This window comes from Aspergillus novofumigatus (assembly GCF_002847465.1).
Source record: "Aspergillus novofumigatus IBT 16806 chromosome Unknown P174scaffold_5, whole genome shotgun sequence".
Lineage (NCBI taxonomy): Eukaryota > Fungi > Ascomycota > Eurotiomycetes > Eurotiales > Aspergillaceae > Aspergillus > Aspergillus novofumigatus.
Window position 1 is genome coordinate 722,958 of NW_020194278.1, and position 17,870 is coordinate 740,827.

The window sequence follows — 17,870 nt, forward strand, 5'->3', positions numbered from 1 at the left end:
ATGGTGTAGGCAGTTCTATCCTGAATTCGCAGATCAGGGATAGAAGAGTAGTGAGCTCCGTACATCTAAGGATATGTAGACGCCAGTGCTGGATGCAGCAATCAAATGCGTAGCAGACGACTACCTACATACGCAGGACCTCATTAACCCCTCAGTCATGCGGTCTTGCCATGCATCGCATCATCTTGCATCAGAATACAGAAAATGACGGCAACGATGGCATCAAAGCCGTCAAGGCATGCATCAGTTTAGTTCACTGTTCACTCCTGCGTGGCAATACATCTCTATGGGCTTTAGAGTTCGGTCTTCAAGCAGAAATCACATTATCTACAGAGCCAGGAAATCCAGTATACATGAAATAAAGCTAATGCGAGTATTCAAAGACTCAGATGACCGCCAATGCGAAATATGCAACGCCCAATTGCTTCATCCAATAACAGCGATATGTAAAAAAAGAATATGGTGATCAAGCTGCCATCGTCAAGACATACCTAGTATACCAGATTAGTTATTGTTGCAGGCCATGTTTGAGGCCATGTTGTAAAGCCAAGGTACTTACGATGTGATGCTGTCCATTCTCTCACTCGTCAATTTCAAGCTCACCGTCAACAGTTCCTGCGCGATCTCGGGCTCTTCCTCCTTCAACTGCTTCCATTTGTCGGCATTCAGACACCAGGCCACGCAGTCCTGTTCCGCCTTGACCGTCGCAGTCCGGCGAGTTTCGCTGAAGAACGGCAGCTCGCCACAGGGCCGTCCCGCAACGATCAGTTCGAAATAATGGCCCTGAGGCAGCTCATATTCAGCTCGCAGCATTCCCGACTCGAGCAGGTAAAATCCCTCGGGTAAGTCTCCCTCCTGGAACAGCACGGTGCCCGCAGCATAGCAGACTCGCTCAAAATACGGGCATGCCCTGAACCAAAAATCCTCGTTCTTGGTGGTGAGCCCCTGGAGAGTCTGCAGGAGCAAAGGGAGCGGTTGGCGCATCGCCGACCAGGCAACCGAGGCCATTGCTGCCGTCTCCTCCTCGCGCAGAGTAGTGGTAGCAGCTTGCTGGAGGTACAGCCGGCGGGGAGAGCCAACAATTCCTTCAGCGGCCTGCAATTGGTTCTGGGACACAGGAACTTCAAGATGAGGTGACGATCCGCTCTTCTTCCGTATCAATGCCTCGCGATGGTTGTAGAAGACCTTGAGGTAATCGTTCTCGCAAAATTCAAGGGCCGAATTGAGGTCCTTGAAAATCTCAACGCCGGTCTCGCTTGCAAGAAGCCCAACGTTCTGAAGACTCTTCCCCACCTCACTCGTCATATCAAGCCCGGATATAGTCATCTGCACATTGCGTCTCCGGAGAATCCGGTTTATACGCGTGAACGCCTCTGCCGCGGAAAAGTCCAGGCCGTACACTCGCGAGAAATCCAGGATGACAAACCGGATAGGTCGTCTGTCAAAAGCTTCCTCTTCAATGAGTGCCCGCATGGCACTTTCAACGCTGACTATCGTCCCAAAGAATAGATAGCCAGCAAGCTTGAGGATAAGCGTCTGCTGCCCTGCCTCTTTTAAGAATCGCTGCTGAATGGGAGGTCTCCTGACAGTCGAGCCTGTAATCTTGCCAGAAAAGGTAGCCCTGATGGCTGACTTGCGTGAGGTTTGCACCACAAAACTCACACATGCCAAGATGATTCCGACAAAGATGCCAACCACAAAGTCCCAAGCACCCATGGTGACGACGATAATGACGACCTGTACGAATCAGAGGGCGGCTCCTTGAAGAGATAGGACTTTCTTACTGTCAAGTATTCTAGTCGGTGCAATTTCCCCCACGTGTCGACCAAAGCTTCTTCCATCAGCTCAATGCCCAGCATGAAGATGAGAGCTCCAACGACCATGACGGGAATAAATCCAATAATCACGGGACCAACGACAAGAACACCCATTGTAGCAAAGGCAAGCATGATACCTGCCAGTCGAGAATTGCCACCGCTGGCGATGAAAAGAAGACTATTAGTGTATACAAGGTAGTTCTAGAGCTGCATGAGTATATGAAACGAACGATGTCCCTTGAATTGCTCAACCATACCTGTATGCTTCCTGCGAAACCTGACAGTGCATTAGTAATGCCATGAGCGATGAGCTCACGATCAACACTGAGATTGTCCTCCCCAGTCGATATACCCAGTGCCGGTACATTTATTGGGACGTGAAGGACTCCGAAGAACGTCAATGCAAACATCGCTGGAATTGTATCAACGAATGCGGGCCAGTCGACGGCCGAGAAATCTGTAAAACGTCAATTCATGCTTGGCTGGAATAGCCCGAAGGTAACCCACCATAGAGCGTATAAAAGTGATACCAAGGGTTGGAAGACGACGGAGCGTCAAAGACCCATCCCCTGCTACGCAAGGTATCCATAGACACTCTCGCGCCGAATTTGACGATATAGAAAACCACAGCTACCGCAATGAAATAACCACCGACTAGGAAATTGGACCGCACAAAGCGCTTCAAAACAAGAAAAGCAATCGCAAGTAACAAGGGTATCATCCAAAGCAGTAGTGTATCCATATGAAAAAGCTTCTGCAGGGTCGGTGCGTTAAGCTCGAGAGACCCGGATAGCCGAGCAGATACCTCGACACCGGTCTGCATCAGAAAGAATCCTACACCACCAATGCATCCAATTAAAATATGACGCGGGAAGAACCCAATGAGAGAACCAAGCTTGCACGTTCCCATCAGGAAAAAGACAAGCCCCGTAAGAACCGAGCTGGCGGAGAATGCGAGGATGGTTGTGGCGAGGACCGATTTCGGATTGTCCTCGCCAACCCGAACCAGAATTGTCATGGCCATTTTGTGAAAGAATGGAACAACCTCGATCATCTCACTCCCGATACCGCCACGGAAGATTGACCCTCCGCATGAAAAGACCAGCTGAGCAATGACTGTGCTGACATAAAACATCGAGATTCCGTCTGACCCCAGCTCAGAGAAGATAGGCTCTCCCAGTGGAAACAGGATCATCCCGTAGGAGAGCGCGTCGAGGATATTCAGCAGGAGCCCGAGGAACACAGAAGGTAGCAGGCTGGCGGGATAAACCACCCCCTGCTGCCATACTGCTCTCCCATCCCAGGACTTCGGGCTTGCTATCAGACGAAGACAGCTTCTGATCGTCGCTAGACCGCGAGGCTGTCCGCCCTGCTCGCGCTCTCTCGGTAAGTCCTGGCTTTCAATATCGTCTGCAACACCATATCCATGGAATGGTTTAGATTGTGCCGTTTTATTCAGCAACGAGGTCCGTTCGGTGCTTGTGTTCTCTTCTCCTTCGCCATCATTAAACAAGAGCCTCGGGTTTTCCACACCAGTCGCGTCGTTTGGGCGCAGCTTACTTCCGTAGTGGTCGGTGTCGTCCCCGACCGATTCAGAGGGAGGACTGCGAATCATCTGAGTCAATACCGAGGAGCTGGTGGCAGGAGCGTGGATGGGCTCCGGTTCGACAATGGTCAGATCCCCTGGAGTGCCGTTGTAGCTGGACGAGGGTGCGGCGACAACAGTCTGTTGGTTCGATTGAAAGATATCCAGGCCTCGCGGATGAGAGCTCCGTTCGTGAGGAAGCGACAGCGCAAACGATGCTAATTCAGCTGTTTGTTCTCTCAAACCTTCCGATGAATAGTGTGCCGGATCTAGACAGCCAGTTAGGACATTTGAACCCCTCACAGAATCTCTGATTATCGTACCCTGAGAACCTTTGAAGGACCGATGGTAGAATGACCGAGTCGGAGTCCTGAAGCTCGACCCGCCGTGAATAGAAGGCTCGAGTCCTGAAGTGTCCGGAGTGCTGCCATGATTGGCCCGTTCGATCGGTATTTCTATCACATTTGGGACAGTTGTGTTGACCAAAGATGGGCGACGGGGTAAAAATCCTGACGCACGAGAATCACTGCGGTCTCGACGTCCGATGACGCCCATCGCGAACCCGAGCTGTTATTGCCTGCGACACAGACAACCCGTTTATAGAAACGAGGAATAACGGGATAAATTGAGGCGAGATGTTAAGCTCCTTTCTCCGTGTGCGTGCCGCACCCCAACGGCCGCAGACCAGCAGATGGGTGGGAACCCGAATGACGCAAGAATCAAGGCACAAGGAGCAATCGTCTTTTGATTACCACACAACTGGGGGGAGGAGAAGGTCTACAAAAACCCGATGCATGAGGAAGTGAGTATGACCAATGGGGTCTTGAAAGCGACCAAGTGTCATTGGGAGGAATCATTCCATATCAAAACTCCAAGGCCAGAAGCTGCCCGGCGTTATCAATCCTGGTCCGTGAGTTGACTAAAAAAGTCTTTATCACCAGCCGTTATCATCGTCTCCGCTGGGGCCGCTTTACCGCATTCTGGCAATTGTGGATCAGGAACTTTGAGTAGTTCCTGGAATTGATTACCGCACGGATAGTGTCGTTATTATTATTGAGTAATCGCCTCCTGCAGCTGGTGGGACAAGAGTTGGAACTTGAAAGTTGGGCAGAAACAATCTGAAATTGATTAATGATGTAGTATGATCGCCGTGATTGATCAATGCACAAGGACGGAATATGCATGCAAGCTTAGTCTGTCTTTGCTTCTTTGGACATACGAGCGGATCAATTGCAGTACTTGTTTACGGAGTAAGTGGAAGCTACCATCAGCTACTCGATATGACAGCGACCATTGTTTTCAATGTCAACTGGTCAAAATTGGTTTACTGCATGACTATGAAGATCACGGAATCATGATGAGAGCCCCCCTACTCCGCATATGGGAACACATCTACAAACCATACGACAATTCTTAGAAAAAAGTTCAATGCACCGTATATACAATGGGTATCTCAAGTCGTCAATCCGCCTGCCGTTTATCATCATCAATTCCTATCAGCTCAGTCGCTCCAGGAACCCTTGCGCGATCAGCCGTTCCACATCGCCCTGTCGAACGTAGAGTTGACTGTTCTTCGTCAGATTGATAACCCTGTAAAACATCAACACACGTCAGCTCTGCTCTCAATGCATGCAGTAGGATTGCCCAGCCGACAGACAAGAGCAAGAACAACATACCCATACTCCGTCTGAATCTCCCCCGCATCCTTCAAAACCCTCACATCAATAAACAGATCCCTCGGCGGCTCCAAGCTCCCCGTCAAATCAATATCCGTCCACTGCCCCTTATACGCCGCCAGCATATCACTATACTGCCGAAAATACTCCTCCTCCTCAGGACTCAACGAGCTATGGTTCCCCGCCTGCGAACTCACCACCCCATGCGCCGCCGCCCCTCGTCGGCATTCGGCTGCTCCTGCTCCAGCACATCAACCCCCTTCCAGCAGAGCTCCTCGAGCTTCTCCGTGCGCACGCGGTGATACGCAAGGAGACAGCGCTTGTTGCGGCGCGTGCAGATGTGGTCGACTAGTAGGGCGCAGGCGGTCGCTGGATCTGCGGAGGGGTTGAAACTGCCGCCGAAGGGTTCGAGGAGGCGGGCGACGTCGCGGTCGAGATTGCGGACTTCGCGGGCGACGGTGCGTACCAGTTCGGTTTGGTAGGGGGGAGGTGGACGAGGGATTGCGTGCGTTTGGCGTGTTGGACCTGTGTGGGTGCTGTTAGCAAATAGCGCCGGATGCAATTTGGGGAGTAGGACGCGGCGGACCAGTTTGTTTCCGAGTTCGCCGTACATGATGGTGTGTTGACAAGGAAAAGATGTCAGAATTTTAGGGTGTTATTACTGCTATATATTGATGCGTCTGATGATCGCGCTGGACGCGTGTGTCAATGATCGGCCCGATAAGTTTATTCTGCCGGGTTGATGCAATTCCGCGTGCCAAGCCTCGCGAAAGGCGGTCATTGCATAAGAACCTACGGAGTAGGACAGTAGGCACTTACAATCTACAACTACTATCATTGGGACTTGGACTTGCTGTATTATTCTTGCATACGTACTGGTGCATTATCAGCACAAGTTTGACGCGTTAAGGATGAATATTGGCCGCCGCGATTGGTATCAGGCTGAATATGGAGAATCAAAAGCACCCATAAGACCACAGTAAGACAGCAGGACGCATTCGAGCTCATATTGAGTTACGAGTTCATGAAGGGATTGTCAAGGTGTTCTACTAAGGATGCATGCCCTAAATCAATGCTACTGCAATATTCGCTCCTAATCCATCACAAAAGGTTGGATGTCGCACAATCCACAACACTACTTCGAGTTGACAACATACCCAAAGTTATCCAAAATCAACGTAACATCCTGACTCAACTTATCATCCTCCCCAGCCTTGGAGACAGTAAATCCCAACGTCCTTAAGTCCGTAAACCCCTCAAAATCCACTCTCTGCAGTCGGGGCGTGCTAGTGTATTTCGCCGTCTGGATCTTCGGAATCCCTAGATCGTTGTTCTGCGTGCCCTCGAACAAAACGGTACAGTCAACAGGCACCGTCTTGCCTTTCTGGTCCGTCACGCATGCAAAGGAGATCTTCTTGGCTTCGAAGGTATCCGCCGCCGGGCCTTGCGGACGGAACCGAGGAATGTCCCAGGCGGCTTTGGAGCGAGGGCCAGAACGTTGGGGTTCTTCTTGGGTCTGTAGAGGGTTGGGGCTACTTTGGCGCGACGAGCGACTGTGAACTGGTCGCCGTATGAGAGGCCCTTGAAGGGGTTGGGGTCGACGGGGCCGGGGTTCAGGGAGTCATACTACCTTGTCAGCTGGTCATAAGGTGCAGTGGGGAGGGCAAAGACACTTACGCCAACGAAATAGTTTTGAGAAGCTGCGCAAGCGAGAGTAGACAAGGCTGCTAGAATTGCGAGCTTCATTGTCGGCAATTGGTCCTGTTTGGATGCTGATCTAGTAGAGGGTTGAGTCTTTGAGTTTATACAGATTATCTGGAAACTTCATTTGGGTCCAGCGAGGGTGGGCTATTTATGTCCAGAAAAAAGTAAGTATCACTATGTGCTCAGGTCCCATTCTTCCAGCTCAGTATGTGTCTCCTGGCCCGTGACTTGTCTGACTGAATTGTCAGCACCGTCCATTAGTTAACCTATCCACATAGGATTTACACTTGGCGCATCTATTGACGATCTCCGATCAATAGATCAGCGATCTGCAGACAGACCAAAAATGATTGGCTCGTCACAAGGGTGATCTGTGGACATACATGCCTTATCACACACTCGAGGAGAGACAACAAAGCAGGGGAGCTCAGTAAAAGCATAATGCAGGAGAATCAACGACGAAATGCGTTGACTCCCTCTCTCCCGACATAAGGAATATCCGACCTGGTGTATCAACCGGATCGTTCAGCCGCAGTCGATTGCTCGTTCAAATAGCCTCGTTGACGGCTTGTGCATGTTCACTGTTGCAAGGAGAACATACTGAATGTGTTAACGACGTGGACTTGTATAGTGTAGATTTGGCTACGAACGAGTGGATCGGTGGATTTGAGTGAACACGACGGGTTCAAAGATGAGGGGTGGTCCACGAACGCAATAGCTCTCTGGCTACAATCGACGGGAGAAGATACTCGTTACCAGAAGATTGGTCATCCTTGGACAAGGTTGTAGCAGTGCAATGCAAAGGAAATTTTTACAAAGAGGAGAGCAGGTCAGAAAAATAATGATTTGCGCCCCTCAATCTAATATTGTGTCAAAGTCAAGATACCAACAACATAAATAGCAGGGATATTTCCATGAAATATCAAAGGAGATTACCACCCAGAAAGGGATCAACTCCAACAGACAAAAGGAGATATCACGCAGACTACCAATGAGAAGGAGCAGCAGGAGACCTGAAGAACGTAGGGTATCACCCAGTCCCACAATACTAGACTCCGCGCCTGTACAACTCCGACCCTGAGGTTTTCTTCTAAATTACAAAAGGCCGGCCCAATGACAGACAGAAATCAGAAAACACACATCAGTAAGCATGACATGAGGGTCATCTTCTCGTCACAACAAGACAGGGACACAAGGAAGCTGCCTTGATTAATGTCACATTGTCGATCAGGGATATTCAGATGCTTGAGAGTTGATCCAGTGCTCGAATTCGCCATTGGAAGCGTCAAAACTGGTCTCGTCGTTGGTAGAATCCCAAGTATCGTGGCTATCCCCTAGAGTCTGCATGCCTTGATGATAGGTGGCGCCGACATGGTATGTGGATTGCAGCGGAGAGGGAACAGGGACATAGCAGTTACTCGTCGGGACTTCTTGCCAGATCGCATAGTGTGAGTGGTTGTACATAGCATGCTGACTAGAGTGGTCGCTTAATGACAGCAACTGAGGATCCAGCTGACCATCGGGTCCAGTTCCAGGGGTGTTCTGGGGCTGAAGAAGGTCGTGGTGGGCGCCTCCAGGCAGCCCGGCCAGCGCCGTCGACGAGGTGAACTGGATGTCCTGGAGTCCAACATGCTTGAATCGAGGATCTTCAGTAGGAGGGCCCATGAGGTTTTGATGCATTGGCTGCTGGAGGTATGAAGAGGGCTTGGGAGCTGACATGCTGGGATGACTGGTCTGCCACGAAGAACCGTAATATGTCGTCGTGGGCAGCCCATGCTCTGGAAAGTCGAAGGGTGTTGAGTCGTGGCTGCCCCAACCATTGCTGTCGACCTCGGACGAGCCCACGGCACGAACCTGGAGGAACGCCGGGCTAGATGCAGTAGTCATCTCGCCGCCATCCACGGTCAGCTGGTCGTCATCCGTTTCAGATCGTTTCTTCTTTTCCTTCGACGGGGAGAACTTGTATCCTGGGTGTGCTTTGAGATGATTGGCCTTTTCGAGGTTGGCCAGAAGCTCGTACTTCTCGCGAATCTCTGGCGTTTCGATCCGCCAGCTGTCGCCTGCGACCTCTGAAACGACCTGGTGGTTATTCTGTGCAAACCACTCCTTGGTCCGCTCTGCGTATGCAGACCGGTAGAGCATGAACGAGTTCATAGGTCTGGCAACTTTGCCATTCTTTTTGGCAACCTCCGCGTGCCGCACCTCCTTGGGCCGATGCACCCAGCTGTCCATGTCTCTGAGGGGAACATGTGTCAAATGCTTGGTAACTTCACTTAAAGGACCAGCTAGCTTAGGTTTCGACTCCCGGTTGTTCGCCTTCTTGGCTCGGCGCCTAATTCTGGGAGGTCTAGCTACTCTTACTTTCCCAGGGGAAAGCTTCAAGGCTGATGAAGATGGCCAGCGAGGAGGAGTCGCTTCTAATCTGCTAGGAACAACTCCCTCGTCCGAGGCAGGAGGCGGCGTATTGATCTGAATACCTGAGGGTAGCATCTGCAGTCTATTAGCACATGCTTGGCTAGCTAAATGTGTCACTGAGAACGGGGGCGGGGACCCTACCGTATGCTGTAGTGGTAGAGGTGTTGAGTACTCGTGGGAGACATATCGCGGTGACGATGAAGGGCCGTAGGTCTGATCAACAGTCAGTAGGTAATCAACAAGCTGAAGAAAGCTTCCAACTCACCATCGCTTGTGGCTCAAGCTCACTGTAGGCAGCTTCAGCGCTGCACGGCAAGCTAGATGTGACAAAAGGGTTCTGGGAGCAATATAGCGAGTTGAGCATGCCACGCTGTTCAGAAGCGAGATCTCCGTCGGTTGACTGAGGGGGAGAAGGAGGTGGGATGAATCTCGCAGCTGCAGCTGCAGCAGCCATTGTGGCAGCAGATCAGAGGTGAGGATGGTATAGAGATGTTGGGAGGAAAGGTCGCGCGATAGCGGAAATATGCGTTTTTAGGACGCAATGGGAGTGGTTGTAGAAGTTCCCTCAGCAGATCAGATGCTCGAAAGGAGATCTGGGAAATTTCCCCTTTCTGACTCTTGTGCGAAGGCTGAGACAGTCCGATTGTCAAAATGATAACCCCTTGACTTAGACAACCGGGGGAAACAATCGGGCGAGCCGCGCAGAGAGACACCCGAGAAGGTGAATGGAATGACAATAACTTTATGATTAAGTAGGGTATGCTTGAGAGGCAAGTTGAGCATTTGAGGCTCCAGTGAATCGATGCCCCACAGCAACAGAGACCCCCGACGAGAAGATGGAACGCTGTATCAGACAGTATTATGCACTGTCGTTTGGAGACGGGTACCAGAAGGAGACGGAGCGGTAGAAGAGTTCCACGGGAAATCAGCGATCAACAGTAGAAGTAGGCGAGATTGATGAGACCAAGGAAAAGAGAAGAGAGAGGATGAAGGAGGGGTATGCAGGATATTTTATGAAAGATATTCAGCAAACAGGATGGGAAGGAGGGATCAATTGGAGGAGAGGACTGATTGATTGACAGACTGATTGATCAAGGTATGGGGATGTGAACGAGATCGTGAATCTCAAGAGCCCCGTCGATCTTATTTAATGTTTTAATGTCTGATCAGTGGGTAATAGTGGAGATGTATTATGGTTCTTCCATGCATCATTATTGCAGACCTGGAGGGCCAAACAGACACAGACAGACATCAGTCAGTCAGTCAGGAGTTCCTCTCTGGCTGGTGCAGTCCAGTAGGCTGAGGCCCTGAGTCAATGGCGGTGTTGCACCTGCTGGGAAAATCAAGCCAAAAATGCTCTGCGCGCTGTCTTTGTTCCACCGTGCTGGGACGAGAGGAGACCGGGGTTTGCCATTAATATTATCAGACCGTATTTCCTATTCTTTTCTGTTGTGTCCTTTGAAGGCTTGAACTAAACATACGCCAGTGGATCTTCCTCCCAAAGGATCAAAAAAGAAAAGAAAAATTAGAAAAATGATAATAATTATTATAATAAAAGAGCCAGAATGAGAGGGACTGCGCCCCTCCTTTGTGCCAATTCTAGATGCAGATGCTTTGAACTGCTTCTAGATCCCTTGTTAGTGAATCAGTCTGGGACTGAGTGGCTAGAGTGGATGTAGGTACCGCAGTGTGGACAGAACTATCCATGGATCATGATTTGATAGAAGTTGAATAATTCAAATATTCAAGAAAAAACCAGAGGGGATTCAATGGAGAATCTAATTTCAGGCTCAAAGACACAATTCTGTTACGAATACTTTCTGTCTCTCTAAATTGGACTGTTCTATGTTCAGGCATTATTACACATGACGGGGAAGACCTCATGTGGCTTTAGCTCCTGGGATACCTGTCTACAGTAACTGTTATGGTAATAAATGCGACATTCGTCTAATTAGCTTCAGAAAGTGACAGCGCGTTAGTAATGGGTCTATCAGTCTCAGACAGGATCAGAAGGAGAAACGACCAACGGGAAAAGGGGAAATCGAAAAGGAAAAAAAGACCCCTAAAAAAAGAAAAAAAATTTTATTTCAAGTTGACTGGCAGATACTTACATAAACCTACAGTAGATGTCGTCAATACTTCACTATCCTGAAGTGTCAAACAGTGGTCAGTCGTAGAGTTGAGCCATAGTACATACGGGGCATTAACTATCTATCCACGACCTGACGGACAATTCAAGTAAAAACGTGAGACAACACGGAGTATATACATGACAAATCTAGACTATATATATGTATGATACAGGGTCTCATGATTTGTTTAGGAGTATAGAAGAGGAAGACATCTCCACTCTCCGCGATGAGACTCAGAGTACCTATGTACTGATCATGATATCAGAAGCGACGTTCCATGGGTCTGACGATATAAGACTGCATGTCATTGGAGTCTGTGGGTGGATATTTCAAATATAACATGAGGCGGTTACCGTACCTACTTCGTAGCTACTTAGAATCCCTCCCGTCGAAAAGGTATATCGATTCCGGGACCTACGCCGTATAGTGAGAAGACATGAGGACTGGCCCATGGAACCGTACGCTTCCCACATGGCCTTATTCGACCTCCATAACTTCCAGCAAATCACCCGGTCTAAACCATATGTAATAATGTACGTAGTTTCAAGAGGACCATGGACATTTCCCAGTATTTAACCTAAATCGCGGCGGAGTATGGAACTTGAGATTGTCGATCGCCCTCGGGTCCGCCATTTTAGGAGAGATACGCTACCTGTATGTAGACGTCTTGAGTGGGAAACGGAGTTGCCGGTAATGTTGTCATTGATAGGTAGGTCGTTGGTTCGGGCGCAAGCAGTTCCGTGTTTGGAGATGCCCCATAGTCGGACCAAACGGTGAGCATGGACCCGATGGAGACGGGGTTTAATTCGACCAGTTTTGCGGGGAGCTTGATGATCAGGAGTGAGAGGACCTCGTTCAGAGCCAGATTTGCCAACATATAGAATCCCTAATCCCTCAGTATCAACCCTCTCTTCCTTTCTCTCACTTTTCTTTTTCCCTCTCAGTCAATTCTCACCTGAAGTCTGCCGAAAGTTGGCATTCATAGATACCGTGGCGGTAGTTGCGTAGCCCGGCTATTACTAGGCATTATTATTCAATATGTGGTGGCTGTTATGAGAATTAAGTTACCTTCCTGCCACGAGGACCCCATTGGTGCTTATCATTGGGTGGGCCAAATTTGCGCCGCACTAGTACCACAGGCTGGCTCTAGCAGATCGCCGATTCTTACCTTACTAGCGTAGATGTCTGTAAAAAGAGAATAGAGTCAGGACGGGTCTCGTACCTTGTATCCAAAAATACCGGTAGCCTGACGAACTGCTCCCTATCTTCGCCTCCCCTTTGGTCTATAATGATAGGATTTGTGCATGTTACCCTTGATCAACCTTGATCGATGTGCCTAAATGGCTTGCTATCCTTGCCATCAGGTTCCTTGCACTTGGACTCTTTTCAGTCACGTGTCGACTAGGCCATATGCAGCAGGAACGAATAAGTCCATAGCCTACCTGGAGTCGAGGAAGAACTTGGCGGGTTTCTGTACGCAAGTCGCATACAATGGATCATGACCATGCAATAAGGTACTTTACTTAACTGCCAGAATTAGGTTGTCATTCCTTGATCTTGTGGTGATACCAACAAGTCGATAGTACATATCCTTGCAGCTATTGGACCGTGTAGCAAGCCCCAAGCATGTGGCTGTCATGTGTCAACCTGAAAGCGGTTACGGTACCTAGAGTGGATACCAGTCACAATCGACGTACCGAATGGTTTTTGGGGGAGCCTTACACACTCTTCTGCTTCATCCATCTTAATTGACCTTTTTGTTGATTGTCCACCATATCAGAGTGAGCAGGCATACCGTCGAGTGGAGGCTTGCATGGACCCATGATCTGCGGCTGTCAAGTGGGCTGCTGTTGCTGATAGGCTTGAAAGGCCCCCATATGGCTTGCGCAGGAACCGTAGTGGCCCTGCATCAGTTCTTTGTTCGAGCTTAATCCAGGGACACAGGAACCTCTGGCCTTTGACAGTAGGTATCAGCGCTCGACTCGAGATTCCCCAGCAACCTGAAGCGCTGGTTTTCCAATTCGACCTCATGTGGATGCAGTTCGTGCTGTCTATTTTTGTACAAGGCATTCATGCACTATTGTGGGCAGGGCTAGTTTCATCAAGGATCTTTGCCTCAAGATGAAAGCACTCATTGTTGAGGTATCTTGCAAGTTTCAGAGTGGTTCATGACTCCTGCAGGGACGCTTTGACCGCTTGAGTTGATGTCAGCCCCGTTGGTGTCACCATGCAGGTCCTTGGGCAAAGCCTCCTCCAAAAGGAAGAGGATTGGCAGCAAGGATGATCTGGTAGGACAATTTCGACAACCCCAGGTGTCCGACAAGCTTCTGGAACATCACTAGATCTGCGCCAAGAAGCGAGCCTTTCCCATTCCGTTGAGTGTAGTATTTTGAGGACAACAGACAGAGCAAAGCCTCGATGGTCTGGTGACAGGGGCCTGTCAAATTGCTGGTCTCAACCATGGCGTTGATCACCACATCTTGGTTCGTTGCACCCTGAATGGGTTAATGGCTTCTTTCCTCACCAAATCCGGCGAACCTAATAATAATCGCGTTTCAGGTTCGAAGACTGCGCCTCTTCTCCCCAAACATTCAACGTTGAATATATTTTTTGAAACAAAGTTGTGAAGAATAGGATTCCATTTATGGGGCAAATGGTGGGAAGAGAAAACGAAACAATCTGGGTACGAGCCACGGAAAGCTCCTTCCAAAAGTTGCCGATCAAATGTCCCCGAGCACATGGCAGGATCAACGTTGGGGAAGAGGCTATTGACTCTTCGGCGAGTCAGACAAGTGGCTAAGACTCAGGATTCCATGATACGCTAGATGGCTCTATCAGGAAATGCAGAGCAAGCGGACATCAGAGATACCGCCAATCTTCCTTCGTCTTCTTGGTCCCAGATATTTTTCGGGAATATCGCTTGACCTGGGAGTGGCCAGAAAGGCGATCAATGGATACAAGCCAACGGCCGACAAGGAGCTGTACTCAGGATTGTCAACTGGATGTCTGCTCAGGCACAGCAAACTGAGAGACCGGTAGAGGAGTAGGTATTCAATGGAAAACGCCCACATGATCAACCGCATTCCCTGTTTCTGGACTAGCTATCACACTTTTGCTTCTCCATGCCTTCTGGTCAAACTTTTCACCTGAGCGACGTGTGTCAAGTATGGGGAGTGAGAGACGCAAGAAAGTCTGTTTGGCACTAAGTCCTTTTGGCATACTACTTCCATGGTTCTCTCAAGTCTCAACCACATGGCAAGCGTATATCGCCGAGCAAGACCATCGCGACCTGCGCTATTCATGGCTCGATTGGAAATAAGGTGCAGGGTGGCTGCGATCAACAAAAACGTGGCCTCCCAGAAACATGTGGTTGTGGAAGGGAAGCCACCACAATCATCGTCAAAGCGCCAGAGTAGGCTCAATCCTAAGTTTCAAACCTTATGCCACGAGGTATTTCTGGTAATCAAGAAGATGGAAAAGACAAGAAGATAATTCACCAGGAGAGGTGTGCGCACTGTTGAGTAACCAACAGGGCGTTGGGCCAATATGATTGGTGACAATTGGTGATAAAGACCACACATCCTGCGCCTCGAGGCGAACTTTCCTGCTAGATTGCGGTGTGATAGCGCACTAGTTGGCTCACTGAGTGGCAGCAACGGTCAACAAGTCTCAAGCGATAAACCTTGAGTGGTGCTGGTACGCCGGCCCGGATAGCTCGAGGATGCTTTCCCTGCTCTCACGTCTGCCCGCTGTGCCGGCCGTGGAAACTCCACGGCGCAGAATTGGTCCTACCTTGAATCTACAGTTCTACTCCCTATGGACTATGGAGCAACAGCATGGCGATCCTCCGCGTGGGTCTGATATGGTTTGACAAAACAGTACGAGTACATGGTTTCTTATCCAACCTTAAATGGCAGAAAACGCTTTGTCACTCGTGTGGACAGGGTCGAAGTTAAACACGAGGATAGATAAGGCTGGACTCATGGAGCCTGGGGTGAAGTTGGGAGAAATATGGGAGAAATATGGAATGACTCGAACGAAGGTACGTACCAAATCACCTGCCAGCTTTAGAGTTATCCGTCCAGCCCAGCCAAGGTGCAATTCTCTCATTTGGGCAATGAATGATGCGGCAGGTGCCTGGTTCACGTCATCCATCTCCCTCGATGGTTCGCATCCGCGCGTCTACTACATAGCGGAATCCTAAGTCTTTAGACATAAGTTAGTGATAAGAAGATACATTGAGTTCGTCGCTACGGCCCTTGCAGTCTTACTGATAAATTTTCTAGCAACGGACTTTACGGGTCTTCGGATATAAGAAACGCTCAGTTTAGCAGTCGGAGTACTCGAGTGTAGCATATTGCCTGTAAAGTAAGGCATCTACTATCGAGTTCGAATGACCCGGAAAGGGGGAATAATCCATCAGCTTACCCGACACTCAAATTATCAAGTCCACCAAGCAAAATGCTGGAAAGCGTGACAAATTGCGAAGCTTGAGTCTAATCCCTACCCTTCCATGCAGTATCATCACTGATTACTTAACGGTAACCGTTTATCGCTTTCGAGTCATGTGCCTTGCGGCCTGACCGGTCAGTCTAAGGCGCTGGTAGTAGTAAGGGTGTGATACATGGTACATTAGGAAGTCTCTCAACATACGGACTCCACGTAATAAACGCTGTTTTATAGCACAAGGATGTCCGCGGCCTGTGCGTTCTGTTTGGTGCCATTCCCCGTCATGATGTACTTTGCATATGCAGGGATGTCTGGCTCCTGACTGCCACGCGAAGCTACAATAGATATTCATCCCAACCCTCGTACGAGCTCGTACGAGCTTAATCTGTGGCTGACTCGGACGGTTTAGTTCGGGGATCAACTCTGTATCAGAATAGCGTGATTTCGGCGTCTATAACTTACTTTCGGGTATGAGGCATATGTGACGATGCGCAGATGGTCCAGTACGGAGCAGCCGATTAATTTTCCCTATGGGGTAAGGTACCTTAGTAATAAGGTTGTTTAGTCGTATGAGGAGGTATGACTATGGTGCAGTGACATGGCTTTCTATTGGAAAGCTCTAGTGGCCCAAGTAACCTTGACTTCGAGTGACAGATAACTGACTGCTGACTTTTCAGCATCATCACCTTCAATACTTCATCGTCAGTGGTCTGTGGCTAGCGATCAGCGGCTTGATCGTTTATTAATAAGCAATGTGCCTTTGCATCGGATCCGAACAACCGCCTCGAGTGGACGGATAGACTCGGTTTTGACATCTTCAAAACGTCAAAGTGAAAATGAAATACTAGTACGGACTATGTACCATAGTGCGGCGAGTCTACGCCCTACGGAGTACTCCGCACACTCCACGGACCAGATCGGTTTAGAGGAAGGTCGATCCGCATACCTTAATAGTTCGAGACCTATGGAGAAATATTAGGCTTTTGTGCCATGTAGGTTTTTGCTTTGATTAGACTTTGGATCAGCTGCCGGCACTTTGTTATGAATCGATGGTGTATCGAATATTGAGCAATCCCGCGGCTAATGCGTATTAGAGATATATTCCCTGCTATCAATGCCCCCTTCTAGTAATCTAGTCAACTTTACGGAGTAGTGTCGGCGGAATTGGAACTCCATCCGGACCCCACTTGGGGACTCTTGGCCTGGACCATGTTGCTTCTTACCTAGCCCAAAGCACTTACTCCAATCTGTACGACTAACCAATTCCCCGTGAATCCATGATACAATTGGATACTGTCCATTTCATTCTTCCAATCTGTTTATCTGGCACTGCATACTACAGTTAGGCCATGTGCATGAGGATCTGCCTACCCCCGTACAGGCTAACGACTTGGACAAGAGACAGGCGCCACGGCGGTAGAGTTGTCACACCTACAAGCCTAAAGTTGAAGCTGAGGATGCTACTACGTAGTTTAGTACAGGATTACTCTGAACCCCTTGCCTATGTCGACATCTGCATGTACTGGGATCCGCTTTCCCCGTCTATCTACTCCAATCGATTACTAGCTAAACCACGAGCACTATCCACAATGTGCATGCTTGGCTAGCTCCACGGGGTTGACGGGAACCATTCAAAACTGCCTTTCCCCGAGTCATGAACACGATCTGAGAAACGAGGGCTGTCACTGTCAGATTTTTGAGTTCAGGCGATCTTTGGATCGTGAGCTGCATCGCGGCCGGACCATCACCCGCCATCGTCAGTTTAGTCGTTCATCTTGCACCACTAGTCCCTCCTGGGATCACATAGCCGAGTACCCTAACCCAACCATGCCCGTAATACGAGATAGCACTCATAAAGTCATGACCGGAGCCGATAGCCGACGTTACATTCGATAGGATATTCCGCCAAGCATACATGATTTGGAATGATTTCCTCGAGTCAGGTTTGCCTATGGCCAGTGAGGAGGGGCCTGCTACATACTTTCGTTAGTTGTCGTACGGAGTACTCCGTACTAAACACTCGTTCATCATGTGCTCTTGGCTACTTGTCCTGCAGTGGAAACTTGAGTGCCTGTATCCTGTCTCAACCAAG

The 17,870-nt window shown here is 49.4% G+C and overlaps 5 protein-coding genes across 5 annotated transcripts; all 5 read right to left on the reverse strand.

Annotated features, from left to right (window-relative positions):
* Positions 1 to 414: 414 nt before the first annotated feature.
* On the reverse strand, positions 415 to 4,153 carry P174DRAFT_203073 (sulfate transporter family protein). The gene is made up of 6 exons (XM_024821324.1): positions 3,726 to 4,153; positions 2,325 to 3,671; positions 2,075 to 2,274; positions 1,785 to 2,018; positions 560 to 1,737; positions 415 to 491 (listed from the first exon to the last, which is right to left on the reverse strand). Exons 1-6 carry the CDS (start codon positions 3,955 to 3,957, stop codon positions 467 to 469), a joined length of 3,216 nt encoding a protein of 1,071 aa, XP_024681138.1. The 5' UTR covers positions 3,958 to 4,153; the 3' UTR covers positions 415 to 466.
* Positions 4,154 to 4,831: 678 nt separating this feature from the next.
* Positions 4,832 to 5,771, reverse strand: P174DRAFT_442389 (DNA replication protein PSF1). Its single transcript, XM_024827566.1, has 3 exons — positions 5,329 to 5,771; positions 5,079 to 5,263; positions 4,832 to 4,992 (listed from the first exon to the last, which is right to left on the reverse strand). The coding sequence occupies exons 1-3, from the start codon at positions 5,689 to 5,691 to the stop codon at positions 4,899 to 4,901; spliced, it is 642 nt and encodes a 213-aa protein (XP_024681139.1). The 5' UTR covers positions 5,692 to 5,771; the 3' UTR covers positions 4,832 to 4,898.
* Positions 5,772 to 6,213: 442 nt separating this feature from the next.
* On the reverse strand, positions 6,214 to 6,932 carry P174DRAFT_513107 (uncharacterized protein; the record flags this gene model as incomplete). Its single annotated transcript, XM_024831948.1, has 3 exons — positions 6,756 to 6,932; positions 6,531 to 6,659; positions 6,214 to 6,492 (listed from the first exon to the last, which is right to left on the reverse strand). The coding sequence occupies exons 1-3, from the start codon at positions 6,822 to 6,824 to the stop codon at positions 6,214 to 6,216; spliced, it is 477 nt and encodes a 158-aa protein (XP_024681140.1). The 5' UTR covers positions 6,825 to 6,932.
* A 1,028-nt stretch (positions 6,933 to 7,960) lies between these two features.
* Positions 7,961 to 9,651, reverse strand: P174DRAFT_408165 (HMG-box domain-containing protein; the record flags this gene model as incomplete). The annotated part of the gene is made up of 3 exons (XM_024824163.1): positions 7,961 to 9,272; positions 9,339 to 9,410; positions 9,463 to 9,651. The coding sequence occupies 3 exons, from the start codon at positions 9,649 to 9,651 to the stop codon at positions 8,010 to 8,012; spliced, it is 1,524 nt and encodes a 507-aa protein (XP_024681141.1). The 3' UTR covers positions 7,961 to 8,009.
* Positions 9,652 to 13,829: 4,178 nt separating this feature from the next.
* Positions 13,830 to 14,509, reverse strand: P174DRAFT_442394 (uncharacterized protein). The gene has a single exon (XM_024827567.1). It carries the CDS (start codon positions 14,398 to 14,400, stop codon positions 14,164 to 14,166), a length of 237 nt encoding a protein of 78 aa, XP_024681142.1. The 5' UTR covers positions 14,401 to 14,509; the 3' UTR covers positions 13,830 to 14,163.
* Positions 14,510 to 17,870: the final 3,361 nt, after the last annotated feature.

Bases quoted from the DNA above. Each gene is read 5' to 3' on its own strand.
- P174DRAFT_203073 (XM_024821324.1), bottom strand. From the start codon at position 3,957: ATGGGCGTCATCGGACGTCGAGACCGCAGTGATTCTCGTGCGTCAGGA. The intron at 2,275-2,324 runs GTGGGTTACCTT...GACGTTTTACAG, and splicing joins TCACTTTTATACGCTCTATG to ATTTCTCGGCCGTCGACTGG. The intron at 1,738-1,784 runs GTAAGAAAGTCC...TGATTCGTACAG, and splicing joins ACCGACTAGAATACTTGACA to GTCGTCATTATCGTCGTCAC.
- P174DRAFT_442389 (XM_024827566.1), bottom strand. From the start codon at position 5,691: ATGTACGGCGAACTCGGAAACAAACTGGTCCGCCGCGTCCTACTCCCC. The intron at 5,264-5,328 runs GTGCTGGAGCAG...GTGAGTTCGCAG, and splicing joins TCTGCTGGAAGGGGGTTGAT to GCGGGGAACCATAGCTCGTT. The intron at 4,993-5,078 runs GTATGTTGTTCT...GATGTTTTACAG, and splicing joins GAGATTCAGACGGAGTATGG to GGTTATCAATCTGACGAAGA.
- P174DRAFT_442394 (XM_024827567.1), bottom strand. From the start codon at position 14,400: ATGTGGGCGTTTTCCATTGAATACCTACTCCTCTACCGGTCTCTCAGT.